This window comes from Capra hircus, chromosome 15 (genome assembly GCF_001704415.2).
Source record: "Capra hircus breed San Clemente chromosome 15, ASM170441v1, whole genome shotgun sequence".
Classification (NCBI taxonomy): Eukaryota; Metazoa; Chordata; class Mammalia; order Artiodactyla; family Bovidae; genus Capra; species Capra hircus.
In genome coordinates, this window is record NC_030822.1 from 43334847 (window position 1) to 43353703 (window position 18857).

General features: G+C 35.5%; 1 protein-coding gene and 1 non-coding gene across 3 annotated transcripts in view; both read left to right on the forward strand.

Annotated features, from left to right (window-relative positions):
* The window catches only part of FAR1 (fatty acyl-CoA reductase 1), an 80137-nt gene that overhangs the window by 50969 nt on the left and 10311 nt on the right, over positions 1–18857 (forward strand). Inside the window, exons 4-9 of one of the 2 annotated variants that reach the window (XM_018059583.1) lie at positions 8207–8386; positions 10931–11108; positions 12156–12200; positions 12326–12444; positions 13528–13595; positions 15556–15727. In XM_018059583.1, the coding sequence (XP_017915072.1) occupies positions 8207–8386; positions 10931–11108; positions 12156–12200; positions 12326–12444; positions 13528–13595; positions 15556–15727 (762 nt within the window). Of the gene's footprint in view, positions 1–8206; positions 8387–10930; positions 11109–12155; positions 12201–12325; positions 12445–13527; positions 13596–15081; positions 15254–15555; positions 15728–18857 lie in introns of both variants that reach the window. The other variant, XM_018059582.1, reaches the window with a different exon arrangement.
* On the forward strand, positions 12824–12895 carry TRNAC-GCA. The gene has a single exon. It is a non-coding gene; the product is annotated as a tRNA-Cys (tRNA).

The window sequence follows — 18857 nt, forward strand, 5'->3', positions numbered from 1 at the left end:
TTCTAGTTCGGTGAAATATATTGTTGGTAGCTTGATAGGGGTTGCATTGAATCTATAGATTGCTTTGGGTAGTATACTTACTTTCACTGGGTTGATTCTTCTGATTCAAGAACATGGTATATTTCTCCATCTATTAGTGTCCTCTTTGATTTCTTTCACCAGTGTTTTATAGTTTTCTATATATAGGTCTTTAGTTTCTTTAGGTGGATATATTCCTAAGTATTTTATTCTTTTCTTTGCAATGGTGAATGGAATTGTTTCCTTAATTTCTCTTTCTGTTTTCTCATTGTTAGTGTATAGGAATGCAAGGGATTTCTGTGTGTTGATTTTATATCCTGTAACTTTACTATATTCATTGATTAGCTCTAGTAATTTTCTGGTGGAGTCTTTAGGGTTTTCTATGTAGAGGATCATGTCATCTGCAAACAGTGAGAGTTTTACTTCTTTTCCTATTTGGATTCCTTTTATTTCTTTTCTGCTCTGATTGCTGTGGCCAAACTTCCAAAACTATGTTGAATAGTGAGAGTGGGCACCCTTGTCCTGTTCCTGACTTTAGGGGAGATGCTTTCAGTTTTTCACCATTGAGGATAATGTTTGCTGTGGGTTTGTCATATATAGCTTTTATTATGTTGAGGGTATGTTCCTTCTATTCCTGCTTTCTGGAGGGTTTTCATCATAAATGGATGTTGAATTTTGTTAAAGGCTTTCTCTGCATCTATTGAGATAATCATATGGCATTTATTTTTCAATTTGTTAATGTGGTGTATTACATTGATTGCTTTGTGGATATTGAAAAATCCTTGGGATAAAGCCCACTTGGTCATGATGTATGATCTTTTTAATGTGTTGTTGGATTCTGATTGCTAGAATTTGTTAAGGATTTTTGCATCTATGTTCATCAGTGATATTGGCCTATAGTTTTCTTTTTTTGTGGCATCTTTGTCAGGTTTTGGTATTAGGGTGATGATGGCCTCATAGAATGAGTTTGGAAGTTTACCTTCCTCTGCAATTTTCTGGAAGAGTTTGAGTAGGATAGGTGTTAGCTCTTCTCTAAATTTTTGGTAGAATTCAGCTGTGAAGCTGTCTGGTCCTGGACTTTTGTTTGCTGGAAGATTTCTGATTACAGTTTCAATTTCCGTGCTTGTGATGGTTCTTTGAAGATTTTCTATTTCTTCCTGGTTCAGTTTTGGAAAGTTGTACTTTTCTAAGAATTTGTCCATTTCTTCCAAGTTGTCCACTTTATTGGCATATAGTTACTGATAGTAGTCTCTTATGATCCTTTGTATGTCTGTGTTGTCTCTTGTGATCTCTCCATTTTCATTTCTAATTTTATTGATTTGATTTTTCTCCCTTTGTTTCTTGATGAGTCTGGTTAATGATTTGTCAATTTTATTTATCTTCTTAAAGAACCAGCTTTTGGCTTTGTTAATTTTTGCTATGGTCTCTTTTGTTACCAACATTACAAAAGAAATCAAAATATGCATAGAAACAAATGAAAACGAAAACACAACAACCCAAAACCTGTGGGACACTGTAAAAGCAGTGCTAAGGGGAAGGTTCATAGCAATACAAGCATACCTCAAGAAACAAGAAAAAAGTCAAATAAATAAACTAACTCTACACCTAAAGCAACTAGAAATGGAAGAAATGAAGAACCCCAGGGTTAGTAGAAGGAAAGAAATCTTAAAAATTAGGGCAGAAATAGGATGTGATTTAAATGACAGATGTCTGGGTCCCCTGCCTTGGTTGATTAATTGGCCCCTAGACATCTGTTTCTATATATTCATCAAATTAAAAAGTAAAATCAGCAGCATTAGTGATGAAATCACTAATGTAGGTAGTATGTTTGTAATCAGTGATGTAGGTAGTATTTTATCAGAGATAGGAAAGAGAGTGATAAGGAAGAGATCATGATGGCCTGGGGAATTTATTTAATATGTAGTTTCCCAGGACTCAGTTTTGACATTGGAGAGTGTCTAAGGATGAGGTCCAACAGTCTGCATTTTTAATAACTCAACCGGTGTCAGTCATGCCAAGGATGAGTCCCTGGTCTATGTCTTAGAGGTGTTATCAACATAGAGTTTGAACAATCCAATATAGAAGACAGGTGAATAAGAAAATTTATTAGCTGTTCAAGTTGAGGTTTCTCCTTTATTGAAGTGATTTCTGTGTCTGCATTAATGATGGACCATTATTACAAAGATTTGTTCATTTTGCTCTCCCCACCAAAAGCCAGTGTTTCATAAAATGCATTTAAGAATTCATATAACCAAATAATAGTGAGAACTTTTATTTTTGTTTAGCACTTCTGAATGCTTTCAGATCTAACATGTCAGGACCTCAGCCTAAAGTTCAAGATGTGGAAATTGGATGGTGGTAAAACAAGAGTGAGAATACTAGCCTGGCAGGGATATTAAGAGTTATTTATGTGGACACAAAATGCCTTCAGGTTTGGGCTCTGAGTTGCAGACGAATGGTAAGAGGTGAGCAGACAGAGCACAGGTGTGCTTCCTTTGTAAAGTTATTCCTACTTTTCAGTGACCCAGAAATTCTGTCACCATCCTCAGGAGCCTGTGACAAAATATCCTTTGTGGCTTGCTCCCAAAACATTACTCTCCCTACCACTATTGTTTTGCAAATGGGAAAGAAGATAGCACATTGCCTTACAGTCTAGTGGACAGTATCCTGTCTGTGAAATGTCTTTTTTCTGGATATCTATTCAAACAGATTTTCCTCCTTCAGTTGAGATAAGGAAAGAAAAAGATAAACTCATGATTGTAAGACCCCAACCAGATTATTTCATTGAAAAAAATTTTTTTTCTGTTTTCATAGGTTCTCAGATACTGTTAAATTAAAAGAAAAAATAAGACCCAAGAGTTTTTTCTCATGAATTATTTCTTGTTCCTAGTGACCCAGAACTTGTTGTCCTGTCCTCAGAAACCTGTAATAGGATATTTTCTGTATACCTTTTCCAAAACAGCACTCTCCCCATTCCGACTGTTTTGCAAATGTGATATGCATCAAAGCACTACTTTACAGTTAAGTGGACCAGATTCTATCTGTGACATATTCTGGCCTTTTAAAAGAATGGTTGATTTTTTTTCTTCTTAAATATTGAAAATGTAACCAAAACTATTTTTATTTTTTTTTTTAATTTTCTTGTGGTTTCTCTTTGAAAATACAGTTTTCCATGAAATGTAAGCATAAAATTTATAATTTTCCTATTGAAACAATTTCTATGTTTCTGACTTTTTCATATATAATTTTCATAATGTGATATTTCATGTTATTATCCTGTAATTTCACACTGACTTAGCATGGCAAATTTAGGGAATTTTCCTGAGGCTGTGGGAATAAAGGGAACCCTTCTACTCTGCTGGTGGGAATGTAAATTGGTGCAGCCAGTTTCTTCGAACAGTATGCAGGTTCCTCAAAAAACTAAAAATAGATTTGCCATATGGTGTAGCAATTCCACTCCTGGGTACATATATCTGCACAAAACTATAATCCAAAAAGATGTATGCAACCCTGTGTCCATAGCAGTACTATTTATAATAGCCAAGACATGGACAGCCTAAATGTTCATTGACAGATGAATGAATAAAGAAGGTGGGTATGTATACATACAATGGAATGTTATTCGACCTTAAAAAAGGGTGAAATAATGCCTTTTGCAGCTACATGGATGGACCTAGAGATTATCATATTAAGTGAAGTAAGTCAGAAAGAGAAAGACGAATACCATATGATATCACTTATATGTGGAATCTAAAGTATGACAGAAATGAACTTACCTATGAAACAAACTCACAGACATAGAGAACAGACTGGTGTTTTCCAAGGGGTAAGGGAGGGTTGGAATGAAAGTTTGGGACTAGCAGATGCAAACTCTCATATGCAGAATGGATAAGCAACAACGGCCTAATGTATAGCACGGGGAGCTATATTCAATATCCTGTAATAAACCGTAATATAAAAGAATATGAGGAATATTTATATTAGTAAATATATAACTGAATCACTTAGCTGTACAACAGAAACTAACACAACATTGTAAATCAGGTATACGTCAATTAAAAAACAAAAGGAGAAACGCAACCAAAAATCCCCCAAAACAACAAATGTAGGAAATTTTACTTTCTTTTTGAAAAATTAGGGTTAGAATAAGTTTTTCCTATCAGTTAAAATTTCAGTAGTTTAACTAAATTAGTAACTGTTATTTCTGTAATTCCTGGTACTTTATCATAATCTCTTTCAGATCAGTTGTATCAGCTGATAGTGTCACCAACACTGTATTAACTTTGCCAGTTTTTTTCACAGTATTACTGGTTTTGAGTGTTTTAACTTTCCCCCCCCCTCAAATATGTTATAAATGAAAGTATAATATAAAGTGGGCTTCCCAGGTGATGCTAGTGGTAAAGAGCCCACCAGGTAATGCAGGAGACATAAAAGATATGAGTTCAATCCCTGGGTCTGGAAGACCCCCCCCCCCCCCCGCCAAGGAGAAAATGGCAACCCATGCCAGTATTCTTGCCTGGAGAATCCCATGGACAGAAGACCTTGTCAGGCTACAGTCCATAGGGTTGCAAAGAGACACAACTAAAGTGACTTAGCATGCAAATAATAGATCACAAAAACTACTCACCCTTTAAGTAATATTTTTTAAATGCCTATTTTGGGAGTGTGTTAGGAATAATGCTAAGTACTTGCAAGCTTTTTTTTTTTTTTCATTTAATTTTCGATAAAATCTTAGTAGGTAGTCTCTTACCTGTTCTCCGGACACAGGCTGGAGTGCTTGAGTGACTTTCAGTTCAGTTCAGTTGCTCAGTCGTGTCCAACTCTTTGTGACCCCATGAATCACAGCACACCAGGCCTCCCTGTCCATCACAACTCCTGGAGTTTACTCAAACTCATGTCCATCAAGTCGGTGATGCCATCCAGCCATCTCATCCTCTGTCGTCCCCTTCTCCTGCCACCAATCCCTCCCAGCATCAGGGTCTTTTCCAATGAGTCAACTCTTCGCATGAGGTGGCCGAAGTATTGGAGTTTCAGCTTCATCGTCATTCCCTCCAATGAACACCCAGGACTGATCTCCTTTAGGATAGACTGGTTGGATCTCCTATCTGCCATGAAGTGATGGGACCAGATGCCCTGACCTTAGTTTTCTGAATATAGAACTTTAAGACAACTTTTTCACTCTCCTCTTTCACGTTCATCAAGAGGCTTTTTAGTTCCTCTTCACTTTCTGCCATAAGGGTGGTGTCATCTGCATATCTGAGGTTATTGGTATTTCTCCCGGCAATCTTGATTCCAGCTTGTGCTTCTTCCAGCTCTGCGTTTCTCATGATGTACTCTGCATATAAGTTAAATAAGTAGGGTGACAATATACAGCCTTGATGCACTCCTTTTCCTATTTGGAACCAGTCTGTTGTTCCATGTCCAGTTCTAACTGTTGCTTCCTGACCTGCATATAGGTTTCTCAAGAGGCAGGTCAGGTGGTCTGGTATTCCCATCTCTTTCAGAATTTTCCACAGTTTATTGTGGTCCACACAGTCAAAGGCTTTGGCATAGTCAATAAAGCAGAAATAGATGTTTTTCTGGAACTCTCTTGCTTTTTCGATGATCCAGTGGATGTTGGGAATTTGATCTCTGGTTCCTCTGCCTTTTCTGGGACATCTGGAAGTTCATGGTTCACGTATTGCTGAAGCCTGGCTTGGAGAATTTTGAGCATTACTTTACTAGCATGTGAGATGAGTGCAATTGTACGGTAGTTTGAGCATTCTTTGGCATTGCCTTTCTTTGGGATTCGAATGAAAACTGACCTTTTCCAGTCCTGTGGCCACTGCTGAGTTTTCCAAATTTGCTGGCATATTGAGTGAAGCACTTTCACCTTCAGAGTATCATCTTTCAGGATTTGAAATAGCTCAAGTGGAATTCCATCACCTCTACTAGCTTTGTTTGTAGTGATGCTTTCTAAGGTCCACTTGACTTCACATTCCAGGATGTCTGGCTTAGGTGAGTGATCACACCATCATGATTATCTTGATCTGAAGATATTTTTTGTACAGTTCTGTGTATTCTTGCCACCTTTTCTTAATATCTTCTGCTTCTGTTAGGTCCATACCATTTCTGTCCTCTATGAAGCCCATCTTTGCATGAAATGTTCCCTTGGTATCTCTAATTTTCTTGAAGAGATCTCTAGTCTTTCCCATTCTGTTGTTTTCGTCTTTTTTTGCATTGATCACTGAGGATGGCTTTCATATCTCTCCTTGCTATTCTTTGGAACTCTGCATTCAGATGCTTATATCTTTCCTTTCCTCCTTTGCTTTTTGCTTGTCTTCTTTTCACAGGTATTTTCAAGGCCGCCTCAGACAGTCATTTTGCTTTTTTGCATTTCTTTTCCATGGGGATGGTCTTGATCCCTGTCTCCTGTACAATGTCACGAACTTCCGTCCATAGTTCATCAGGCACTCTATCTATCAGATCTAGTTCCTTAAATCTATTTCTCACTTCCACTGTATAATCATAAGGGATTTGATTTAGGTCATACCTGAATGATCTAGTGGTTTTCCCCACTTTCTTCAGTTTAAGTCTGAATTTGGCAATAGGGAGTTCATGATCTGAGCCACAGTCAGCTCCCGGTCTTGTTTTTGTTGACTGTATAGAGCTTCTCCATCTTTTGCTGCATATAATGTAATCAGTTTGATTTCGGTGTTGACCATCTGGTGATACTGATAGATATGCTAAGCCAGGTTTGAACCCAGGTCTTATTCCAGAGTCTTGTTTTTAATCCCACTTCACTTCAGGATGTATAAATTTAAAAAATATTATTCACACATATTTTTCCATGCTTTTCAGTTGAGTTCAGTCACTCAGTCGTGTCTGACTCTGCGACCCCATGAATCACAGCACGCCAGGCCTCCCTGTCCATCACCAACTCCCAGAGTTCACTCAGACTCATGTCCATCGAGTCAGTGATGCCATCCAGCCATCTCATCCTCTGTCGTCCCCTTCTCCTCCTGCCCCCAATCCCTCCCAGCATCAGAGTCTTTTCCAGTGAGTCAACTCTTTGCGTGAGGTGGCCAAAGTACTGGAGTTTCAGCTTCAGCATCATTCCTTCCAAAGAAATCCCAGGGCTGATCTCCTTCAGAATGGATTGGTTGGATCTCCTTGCAGTCTGAGGGACTCTCAAGAGTCTTCTCCAAAACCACAGTTTCAAAGCATCAATTCTTCGGTGCTCAGCCTTCTTCATAGTCCAACTCTCACACCCATACATGACCACAGGAAAAGCCATAGTCTTGACTAGACGGACCTTAGTTGGCAAAGTATGCTATCTAGGTTGGTCATAACTTTTCTTCCAAGGAGTAAGCGTCTTTTAATTTCATGGCTGCAATCACCGTCTTTTATAGTTGGTGCTTTTATAGTTGTCATAATTTTTTTAATGGCTGTATTCTTTCATTGTGTTAAAAATACCTACTTTATTAAATCATATCATAGTGAATGATAAAGAGCTCTAGCCTTTTGCTATTTCTAGGTAGTGCCTTATCAGTTATTATTCTGCGTATATACTTTTGCATTTGTGAAATTTTTCCTCAAAAACATTTCAAGAAAGGGATATATATAGACCTTGGGATCTTGCGTGTCACTCTTGTAACAAATGTACCAGTTTTATTCTTAACACCCCTTTGCATTTGTTGCCTTAAAAAGGTGGTTAGCTTAATTGCTACAAAAAAGAGAAATAAACATTTTTACTTGATTTTATGTTAATAAAATTTAAGGTTTTTAAGTTTTCTTTGACTGTTTTGTCCTGATTGATGACTGTACCGTAGCATTTTAAAATTACTTATTCTTGTCTTTGTATGTGGTATAATGATTTCATAAAACAGTATGCTTTCAAAAATCAAGATGCAAAAAAAGTATAAAATGATTTCCAAATGTATGCATAAAAGCCAAAGACTGAAATTATCTGTGTCTATTTCTGGGTTATTTAAAATAATCAGAAAAATTTTAAACACAATTGATAGAATGGCTGTACTTCATGTTAAAATAACAAACAAAATCTGAGCTAAGGGATTAGTTGTAAAGAAACAAATACCTCTTTGTCCCTTTCTGTCTTTGATACTCTAAAATGGAAATAAGTTTTTTTTTAGGAGGTGAAAGAAAGACATAGCTTCCCAATTTTTTATTGTGACTTCTTGTTTTACAGAGATGCTGTTCAGTTAAATGTAATTGCTACCCGACAGCTTATTCTGCTTGCACAACAGATGAAGAATCTGGAAGTGTTCATGCATGTATCAACGGCATATGCCTACTGCAATCGAAAGCATATTGATGAAGTAGTCTATCCACCCCCTGTGGATCCCAAGAAGCTGATTGATTCTTTAGAGTATGTTTGTTTGAAATTTGCTTAAATTTGCTTTGACCCCAAACTTTGGATCCAGATTTATCTATTTATATGTATCTCTTTGTCTGTTTAGTTTCTCTCTCTCTCCGTCCACAGTACGCATTGCTCTCTTCCTTATTCAGCAAATTATTATGTATCTACTGTGTTCTGTTTATTGTATTGATTTGTACCTAATGACTCTAGGTGAAGTCATTGTGAAGCTTTCCCTTTTGAACAGGTGTTGTGATGGTTGGAGGAAAGCCTTTGAACAGCTTATTCATGGTATTAGAGTCTCAGTTTTTTCAAGGAATCAATCTTAGCCACTAAGAAGTTCCTGATATCCATGGAGACTAATGACTGCCTGTTCAATAGCAAGGTCTAATTTATTAAAAGATTGTGCTTTTATTTTGCCCAGTGGAGTACGGTTGACCCTTGAATAACACGGGTTTGAACTATGTGAGTCTACTTCTATACAGATTTTTCAGTAAATAAGTCCTCCATGCAGCACAGTCTGTGGTTGGTTGAATGTGTTGATGCGCAACCATGGTACAGAGCACTGACTGTAAAGTCACATGGGAATTTTTTACTGCACGTAGAGTCAGTGCCCCAACCCTGTGTTTTTCCAGGTGTCAACTGTATATCCTCAGAGGAGCCTTGAATTTTTAAGAAATCAAAGGAGTCATGATCCTTTAATTGATATTCCTAGTGTTATTGTTTATTATCTTTCTAAGGACTAGAATCCTACTATCAGTTATTGCTTGAGAAGTGGTTGTGATTTGGTGGATACAACTAGGCATGGACAAGATTTCATTTGCTTCAGCCTGTACATTCTCATTGAGTGAAACAAATAGGATCAAAGCAAGAATAAATAGCAGGGTCTTTTCTTCTTTTATAGACTATAATTATAGAAAATTCCAGTATCCATTATATCTTCATGTGTTTTTTTATTCTCATATAATATTCCTGCAAGCTTTTTCTTCCTTTATTCTCTGTTTGCTCTTAGGTCTCTCTTCTTCTAAGAGATCCTGTTCAGGTTCAGCTCCTTAGTTACCACCCCCTGTTGTGTCAGTTGAATTTTTTACTTCCCAGGGGCGCTACAGAATGTTCATAGCTCCTTCTCCAAGTTTTCTTCTAAAATAAGCATAGAAGTCCATTTCTTAAAGGTTTTCCTGGAAATATGAGAAAATAGATTTGTAAGAAAGTTAGTATTGGGAACTTTCTGGGACATTCTTATGTTAATTCCCTGGTTTCTGTTTTCTAACTCCATTTCTTAGATAGTTCCAAATATCTACCTCATTTTCCTCAGATCATTAGGCAGAAGTGTTTAATATCTCTGGGAAAAGTTGAACGTGCAAGTTAATTTATCTTTTTACTTTTTCTCTATCCAAACATCTGAGTTGCTGAGAAAGAGCCTATAAACCTATTCTGTTATTTCCTTTCTTTGTTTACAAAGAAATCTGGCCAGCAGATAATTTTAGGATAACTCGTAGATTGACTATGTAATCTCCCTCCAGTGATAAGGCTTACTGGCTCTACAGTCTCTCCTAGTTAAGCCTGTTTCATTTTATTTTTTAATGTAACTCTTTTATCCACTTTTTGAAGTTCATCTCCATTATGGAATTTTTCTTATGTTGAATAGTAACCTACCTTCAATTTTATAAATATTCCTTTCCTTCCACACAAAAAAGTACTTTAACATACAGAAGAAAGTTTATCTTGATAGTCCCATTTTATACATCCTCATCAGTTAGTGTGGGTATCACTGTATACTAATAGTATTTTTAGTATACAAATATGCATAGTATTATAGACAGACAGAAAAACTATCTGAAAACAAGTACATAACATTGAAATTAGAAATTTAGACTGAAAAAGACTATAGAGATCACCTAGTATATCACCCTCCTCTTATAGGTTATCATAGTAGACATTTTCTTCAGAGATACTGAGAGAACTGAAGCAATTTTATGACTTCATAGTAGATTACTAGAACTTTTATATTAATTGTAAATGTATGTTCATTTAAAATGTGTATAATTAACATGTTATGCTGTTACGGTGATTATATACAAATCTTTAATTCCTTGGGGCCAGATGTATTTTGGAATTTATTTAGACTTTAGAAAAAATATAATCTATTGTGTAATATAAAACAACTTCAGCTATTTAGATTCGGGGTAGTGCTCCTTGTCAAACACATAGGAAGTGTATGAATACTTACAACTAGAAGTTTTTTTAAAAAAAATACCATAAATCAGTTCTAATTCACTTTTGCTACCTACTGTATGGTATATGAAAAAACTCTTGGTTTTTAGCTATAGAAACTGGATATACATCTGGATTTGTGGTTGATATTTAATGAAAGTAAAGCTGATTTCCTTTTTTTTTTTTAGTAGAAGTTGTCAAACACTTGAGTTGGAGCCACAGACATATTTGAAATATGCAAAGTGGTTTTTCATTTTTTAAATGAAAATATATCTGAAAATATTTTTTTGAAGTGAAACAATATCTGAAAATATTTTTGCATGTAATTTCTTTGTTTACCAGGTGGATGGATGATGGCTTAGTAAATGATATCACACCCAAATTGATAGGAGACAGACCTAATACATACATCTACACAAAAGCATTGGCAGAATATGTTGTACAACAAGAAGGAGCAAAGCTAAATGTGGCGATTGTAAGGCCATCAATTGTTGGTGCCAGTTGGAAAGAACCTTTTCCAGTAAGTTGCTAGAGATCTTTGTAAATAATTGGAATTGAGAATTTTAAGTCATAATTTTGTACAAAAAGAGTTGGCAGTTTTTTAAGAGCAGGTTTTGTTTACTGTACATGGCTTACTGTGGCAAAGTTGTTTGCATTTGTAGAGAGACACTCTTATTGGTACTTTTATGTAAGGTGCATGTATTGTAATGTTGCATGTATAGAAATGCAGATAAGCTTTTAAAATGTTAACTGAAAATTAAAGGCTATGGTATTGTCTGAAGTCAGAGGAGACCATGCCTTTCAAGTTTCTTTGTCATTGATAAGAGATTGGACACTGACACATCACCATTTGTTGGCCTTTAAAATTATTTGTGGATTAGTTTCCCTTGTGGAGGTGAAGGGAATAAAGATGAGAATATTTAGGATCTTATTTTATTTCATTTGCATTTTAGTACCTGAAAGAGGCAGGTCTTCTAAGAAGTTCACTTCTTGTATAGTTCACATGCTAAGGAAGATAAAAAATTTCTCTGATTTGCTGTAGAAAAGCAAGGCATTATAGTATTTGTGAATCACTGAAATAAGAGAAAACGTAGATATAAAATGAAATAAATTGATTTAGGAAAGACTTAAGTCTCTGTAGTAGTAGTAAATGATACTATCTCTTTTGTTACTTTGACATTACTCTGTTTTATTTAGTAATCTTGAGAATTTACCATTTCCTTCAATCTAAGGATACTGCCTTAGTAAATAGCACAAAATCAAACTTGAGCAATCTTAATTTAGCTTAAATATTTGACAGATATAAACTTCTTTTTGCAAAATTCTCTTTGCAGAGAGTTAATGAAAGAGTAGGTAACCCTTTGAAAATTATTTTACTTAGTCATTTGCAATCTCAGAAAAGACTATTTAAGATGGGGAGTAATACTCTGGCCTGAATATAGTCAGATTTTTAGTTCTTAGAAGACTACCAAGTGTGTTTGTGGAGTTATATAGAGTTCAAATTGTAAATCTGTAATTTTATAGTATTTCTAAACTCCCTTCCTTTTTTTTAAATTTTTGGTATTAGGGATGGATTGATAACTTTAATGGACCAAGTGGTCTTTTTATTGCGGTAAGTAATAAGCCTTTTATTGTATTGAATATTCTGTTTTGTTTTTTTTTTCCTGTGTATCTTTGTATCGTGTATTTGCACTATGGGTTCTGTGCCTTAAAGTTTTGTTTTTAATTTCAACAAAGGCAGGGAAAGGAATTCTTCGAACAATGCGTGCCTCCAACAATGCCCTTGCAGATCTTGTTCCTGTAGATGTAGTTGTCAACATGAGTCTTGCGGCAGCCTGGTATTCCGGAGTAAATAGGTATATGAGATGGCAATGTCGTTTATTAGATGTATAGTAACTGAGATGAGAACTAATGTTAAAAAATCCTCTATAATGAATATTTATCAGTTTATTAACCCATACCAGTATTATATAGATATATTATCACTTTCAACTGCAAGAGTTGACTTACCACAGCCAATGAAGTGGTTCCATCAGCAGTAATAAGAATTAATATAAATTCTTGTGTACTGGCGCAGGATAGACAAGGTCATTAGAGATTTTCTTTTTAATGTATTTTTTAATACACACTAAAACTTGGTATAAACTTGTCATATATAAAGAGTTGAAATTCATAGAGAACAGCTTACATGTATCAAACATGCACACTAGTACACTTTAATCAACTCATGGGGCTTCCCTGGTGGCTCAGAGGTTAAAGTGTCTGCCTGCAATGTGGAAGACCCAGGTTCGATCCCTGGGTGGGGAAGATCCCCTGGAGAAGGAAATGGCAATCCACTCCATCACTCTTGCCTGGAGAATCCCATGGAGGGAGGAGCCTGGTACGCTACAGTCCATAGGATCGCAAAGAGTCGGACACAACTGAGCAACATCATTCGCTATACTATATAATATTTATAGGTCTAACACTTAAACCTAAACACCTAAGCTGCTCAGTGACATTTTTCTAAATAATAATCTTCCCTTATTTTTGAAGTCACTTTTATATTTTACAAAAAGGAGGGATATGATTATATGAATACGTTTCTGGTAAAAGCGAATTCCATTCACAATTTCTTTTTAACTAGAGCCTCTGAAAATGGGAAGGAGATAGGAAGAGCTGAGGTGGTTCTTTTTCCTGTATGAAAAAAAGACAGTTGTGCTAGTACACGAAGAAAAATATGAAGTCTGTGTTTTTATAAATATTTTTTTGGTAGGATTGGAAAAAAGGGTAGTGTAAATAGTTGTTCAGACATAAAAATTAATCCTTTAAAGATAATATTTTAAATATTTATGGTAAAAAAGTCCTCATTTATTCCTACTTAAGTATCATATAAGATTTAGATTGGTTAAGTTTTAACTTTTTAAAATTTTTCATTGCTTTGATCTTTGTCTTTGCAGACCAAGAAACATCATGGTGTATAACTGTACAACAGGAAGCACTAATCCCTTCCACTGGGGTGAAGTTGGTATGATTTTACCTGTATTTTTGAATGTTAGAATAAATTTTTATAAACTTAAAATGTTCACTGATTACGTTAGAATAATCCATGAGGCATTAAAGCCACCCAGTTACAAGTTTATTCTTATTTTAGTTGCCATGTTAGAACATCTACTAATACTACCTTTTGGTCCTTAATAATGTTTCATAAATTTAAAAATACCCAGCTGTGTATTCCCTCCTCATCCCACCCTTGTCTGACCCTTATTGTTTCTCTGCTGCCATCTGCAGGATGCCCATAGATAGCCGTGGTATGGAAATAAACCTTTTTCCTTCCCTCATGGGCATTCTTAATCCTGATGTTCCCTATTCACAAGCAGTATCACTCACAGCTACAAGAGTTGATATATCACAGGAAATAGCCAGTTGTCCTAAGAGGAATAGCTGAAGGAGTAAGCAAGTAGGATACATTTTGTCAGACTATTTTCTGTTGCATTTATTAATCTGTTAAATACACAAATTGACAGCAGCAGTGTGTATGCTGTTACTTGTTTCAAAACAGGAATAGTATAACTTAGAACATACTGAAACTTAATCATTTTTAAGTCAAATATAACGTAAAGTATATTTACAGTGTTGATTTAGTGTACTAGGTCTTATTTTATCTCTAATTAAAGTTTTTGTTATCCTTGTGGAATAATTTTGATTTTAAAGTAAATCTTTGTCTTTTATTCTAGAGGTTATTCTATGACATTTTTATTTCTATTTAATGATTGACTGTTAGAGAATATAAGGGGAAAAAATCTAGGGTGCTTTTAATTTTATGATAATTAGTTGTGTTCTTTTAAGAATTTTAAAACACTTCAGATGAGTTAGGTTTTTTATAGTCTTTCATTGTGTTAGGAAGTTTAGCAAAAATCAAATTGAGCTTTATCTTTTAGTGAATATCTCAGTAAACATTTCCATTGAAGTATTAATGTAGATGATAATAGAGTTGATTGTTTTGATATTGTATAACCTAGATAAATTACAGCAGAAGTTAATTTGGGGTTGTTTTAAGCTTGTTGATATATGTTAATTTGAGCAACTTAATTATTCATAAGCAAAGGATGATGATTTCCCTTTTCTTTTTAAAGTAAGTACAGTAATAAGAATCTGGAAAGAGGAACAGAAAGAAAGAAGCTATCATGAGAGGTGAAATATAAAAAGTGACCTTGTAAACTGATATAGGTAAAACATTAAACGGATTTTTAAGAGTGAATTTTAGCAAAAATTCATTCATCTACTTAAAAGTCATAAATAGTGGGAGTTCTAAAACCACTTGAGTTCAGCAGTTTAATACCCATATTCCCTTAGTTACTATAGAAAGTAGAAAAGTTTGTTTTTTAAATGAGCAAACTCTGACATCTTTGGTAAAATATTTTGCTTTGTAAAAACATGATTTTTTTTTTTTTTTTAACAAAACTTCACTACATGGTTATTATCAAAGCTGTTACACAACTTTTCTTCCTCAGAATACCATGTAATTTCTACTTTCAAGAGGAATCCTCTCGAACAGGCCTTCAGACGGCCCAATGTAAATCTAACCTCCAATCACCTTTTATATCATTACTGGATTGCTGTAAGCCATAAGGCCCCAGCATTCCTGTATGATATCTACCTCAGGATGACTGGAAGAAGCCCAAGGTAATGGTGACTAGCTCTGTCTTATCTGTTCCTCTGACTGTTAAACAACCCATGCTTACACTAAACTGCATATTAACTCTGTATTTGTTTATGCTTATGATAAGGCTTAATGGCCTTTTGTGACTGAGAAGACTCTTGAATTTAAGAATTTATCAGAAAAGCAAAGGTAGTGTTATAATTCATTCTGTTCTAAATTTTGGATGATAAATTACTGTCAAATGCTGAATTCTAGGTCTAACTTTAGGTATTTTTTTCTGAATAACAAAACATTCAAAATGCTTTGATGCTTATTTTTCCTACAGGATATTATCTAAATCATTTCTTCAAGATGAATCCTTTAAACCAAGTATTCAGGCGCCCCAATATTAAGTTTTATTCCAACAACTTATTGCTTCATTATTGGAAGGGTGTCAGACATACAGTACCTGCATTATTGCTCGATCTTGCACTCAGGTTGACAGGTCAGAAACCGTGGTAAGAAGAATAGCAGTAAATACACTGTATTGGTAAGGTGGTGGAGGCTTGCTGGAGAGACAAAAAGTCGCTAGCATGAGCTTTACCTTTAGTTACTAACCTGATTAATCACAATCACAATCCGGATGCTAGAACATTTCTTAGAAATTGAGGATATTTGGGGAGACTGTGGATCTCATCTTATTGGGCCATTGATCCTCCAAAATCCCATATCACAGGAAATGTCCAGCGTCAAGGTTGTCATTGTTATTATAAGCTGAAATTGAGCCCTTCTCTCCCCATTAATAACTTGGAGGTGAGTTTTATAGGGGATTAAGGGTTAAATGTTTTGTTTTAAGTGGATTGTACAGTTTTATATGAAAAAAACCTAGGATGCTTATAGGAAATTAATTGCTTGAGCTGTCTCAGCTTCCCATTCAGCTTATAATATTGTAATTACAGTTTTTGACTAATTTTTCAGGTTGATAATGTCATAGTTTAAAATGAAGGTTAACAAATTGAAAACGTCATTTCTTATAGTTGTTATAACAAGGCCTTTTTTTTAATTGAAAGCTCACAAACTTAAGTAATCCTACTGTCTTTACCACAATTATAGTGAAATATACTATAAAAATATTATTTTTTTAACTACATTGGCATTTGTAGTGGAGCCTTTGATTGGAGAGTTCAGGATTTGAGTATTTAAGTGTAAAGAAGATGCTGATTCCAGAACTTTCATCAGCTGCTCAAATAAAAGCGAGGTATCTGCTAGTTATAGTGTATCAGGATTTGAGTTACATGTAGGGAATTTTCTGTGGATTCAGTTGTCCATTATGTTTCTCATCATGTATGTTAAATATTGAAGTATATGAGTGGTGTTGAACAATAGTGCATGCTATCTTGATATTAATAGATTATATGTAGATTAGGGCAGAAAAATCAAAACTAGGTTCAAAAAGTAAAATAAGTTAAATATATCACAATGCTTTACACAGAAAAGGGGGCTTAGTAAACTTACATGAAGAACCAGAGTTGATTAAATAATTTATAATAGATATTGATGCATAACAAATTATCTCAAACTTAGTGGCTTAAAACAGCAGCTGTCATTTTATTATTTCTTTTGGTTTATTGCTTCTCTCAGCATCTGGAATTTAGGAAGGAATCCACTGGGTAGCTTTGGCTTAGAGGTCTTTCATGTGACTGAGGTCAGATGGAACCCTTCCAGGGACGTGTAGTTGAACAGCTGGTGTCATTGTCTCCTCATGTGGTATCCGGATCTTTTCATAGACCAGTGGTCCTTTGCAAGGACCAGTGGTCGCCTTAGGGGAGTTGGACTGCTTACATGACAACTGGAGGCTTCAAGGAAAAGTGTTTCAGCAGGCAAGGTGGAAGCAACATGCATTTTCTGACCTACCTAAGAAAATCATGCAGCACTACTTCCACCTTATTCATTTAGTCCCAGGCGAGTCACAGATCTTCCAAGATTCCAGGAGCAGGGATATAGAGAATAGTCAAGATCATCTTGTAAATGAGCTGGTGAGATGAAAGGTATTGTTGCAACCATTTTTGGAAAGTGCAGTTTGCTATAGTCAGTCTTCTAGTCCCAACAGTTTATATTCCTCCTACATGGAAAACACTCTTGCCTTTTCCCCGCAAAACCTCTCTGACAAAAGCTTGAAGCCAGTGTGGTTAGTGAAATCTGATATAATTGTGGATGAAGCTTTTCAGATACATTTCCTCAAATACTGATCTGAAAACCTGTGAACTAAAGTGTCAGGTTACCTCCTGTCCGTCTGACGTATAATAGTGAGACAAGCATAGGAAATAATTTAGACTTGTTCAAAAGAGAAAAAATAAGAGGCACACAGCAATCACTGGTCCATAACAATTCTTCATTCCAGCAGGGTATGTTTGATGGTTTCTTAGTTAGGGTTTCATTCCCCCTCTCTCCTGAGTCATCCTTCTTTTCCTGTTGGAAAAAAAAAAGGGCCTGTGTTTGCAACTGAATAGCCTTCTTACCCTACTTCCTGCCCACAAAAAGTTGGGAGTCTTTCGAGCAGAGATGGCAAGCTTTCTGTAAAGCACCATATAGTAAATATTTCAGTCTGTGAGCCATATGGATTCTGTTGCAGCTTTTTACCTCTGCTGTTAAATGTAGCTTCTACCTTATAACTACTCGATTCTGCAGCCTCAGACAATATGTAAATGAACAAGCATGACTGTGTCCCAGTCAGACTTTATTTTAAAAATAGATGTATTTGGCCCTAAGCTGTGGTTTGCTGGACCTTAATGCAGAGGCCTCTTTGCATTTGGTACTGTCTCTGTCCTTATAAGTGTAAACTCAGAATTCCTTTAAAATTGTGTGTGTTTCCCATGTATTTGTTTTAAAACAATCCAGTCCATTAGACCAAAGCCATACTCACAGATCTTTTTGAGACATACCCTTCTCTGTCTTGGGTTCCTTATGAAGTTGCTATGGAACAGCACCCTTGAGTCTTAAATCTTTGCCTCTTACATCCTTCGCTCTTAAATCCTGTCTCTTAGAGCCTCTGTAAGACATATCGTTAGCATCTAGAATGAAACTTGTCTGAAAGTTTCTATGAAGTATACTACTGTAATCTTTTTGAGGTCCTAACAGAATCTTACATCTGCATTCTCGATTTGATCTTTGATCAGAAGTTGTTTCTAAATGAATTCCTGGCTAGAATTTTACATTTCTTCCAAATTCCACTAAAACCAGATCATCTTTGTCCTATTTGAGGAAATCTTGGCTTAGATCATCAAGTTTATTAGATACATTTTCTATTTTCCATGTGACCATAGGTAATGGTTTTGTTCTTCTAACTTCCAACATTATTTTCCTCACTTACCTTGAAACTCTCACTAGCAGCTTCCGTATAGCCCTTTTATTTTTTCCACTAACATCCTTGGTCCTTCCATTCTTTATCAGTGGTCTCAAGGGCCTCACAGTTTCTGTCCACCTAAAGGCAGTACTGCATGTTTTAGATTTTTATTACAGCAGTCCCTCACTCCCAGTACTGATAGATCTGTTCCCATTATTTGTGCTGCATGACAAATCTTTCAAATTTAGAATCTTTTTTTTTAAATTTAGATAAAATTGACATCAGACAGTATCTTAAAACAGTAA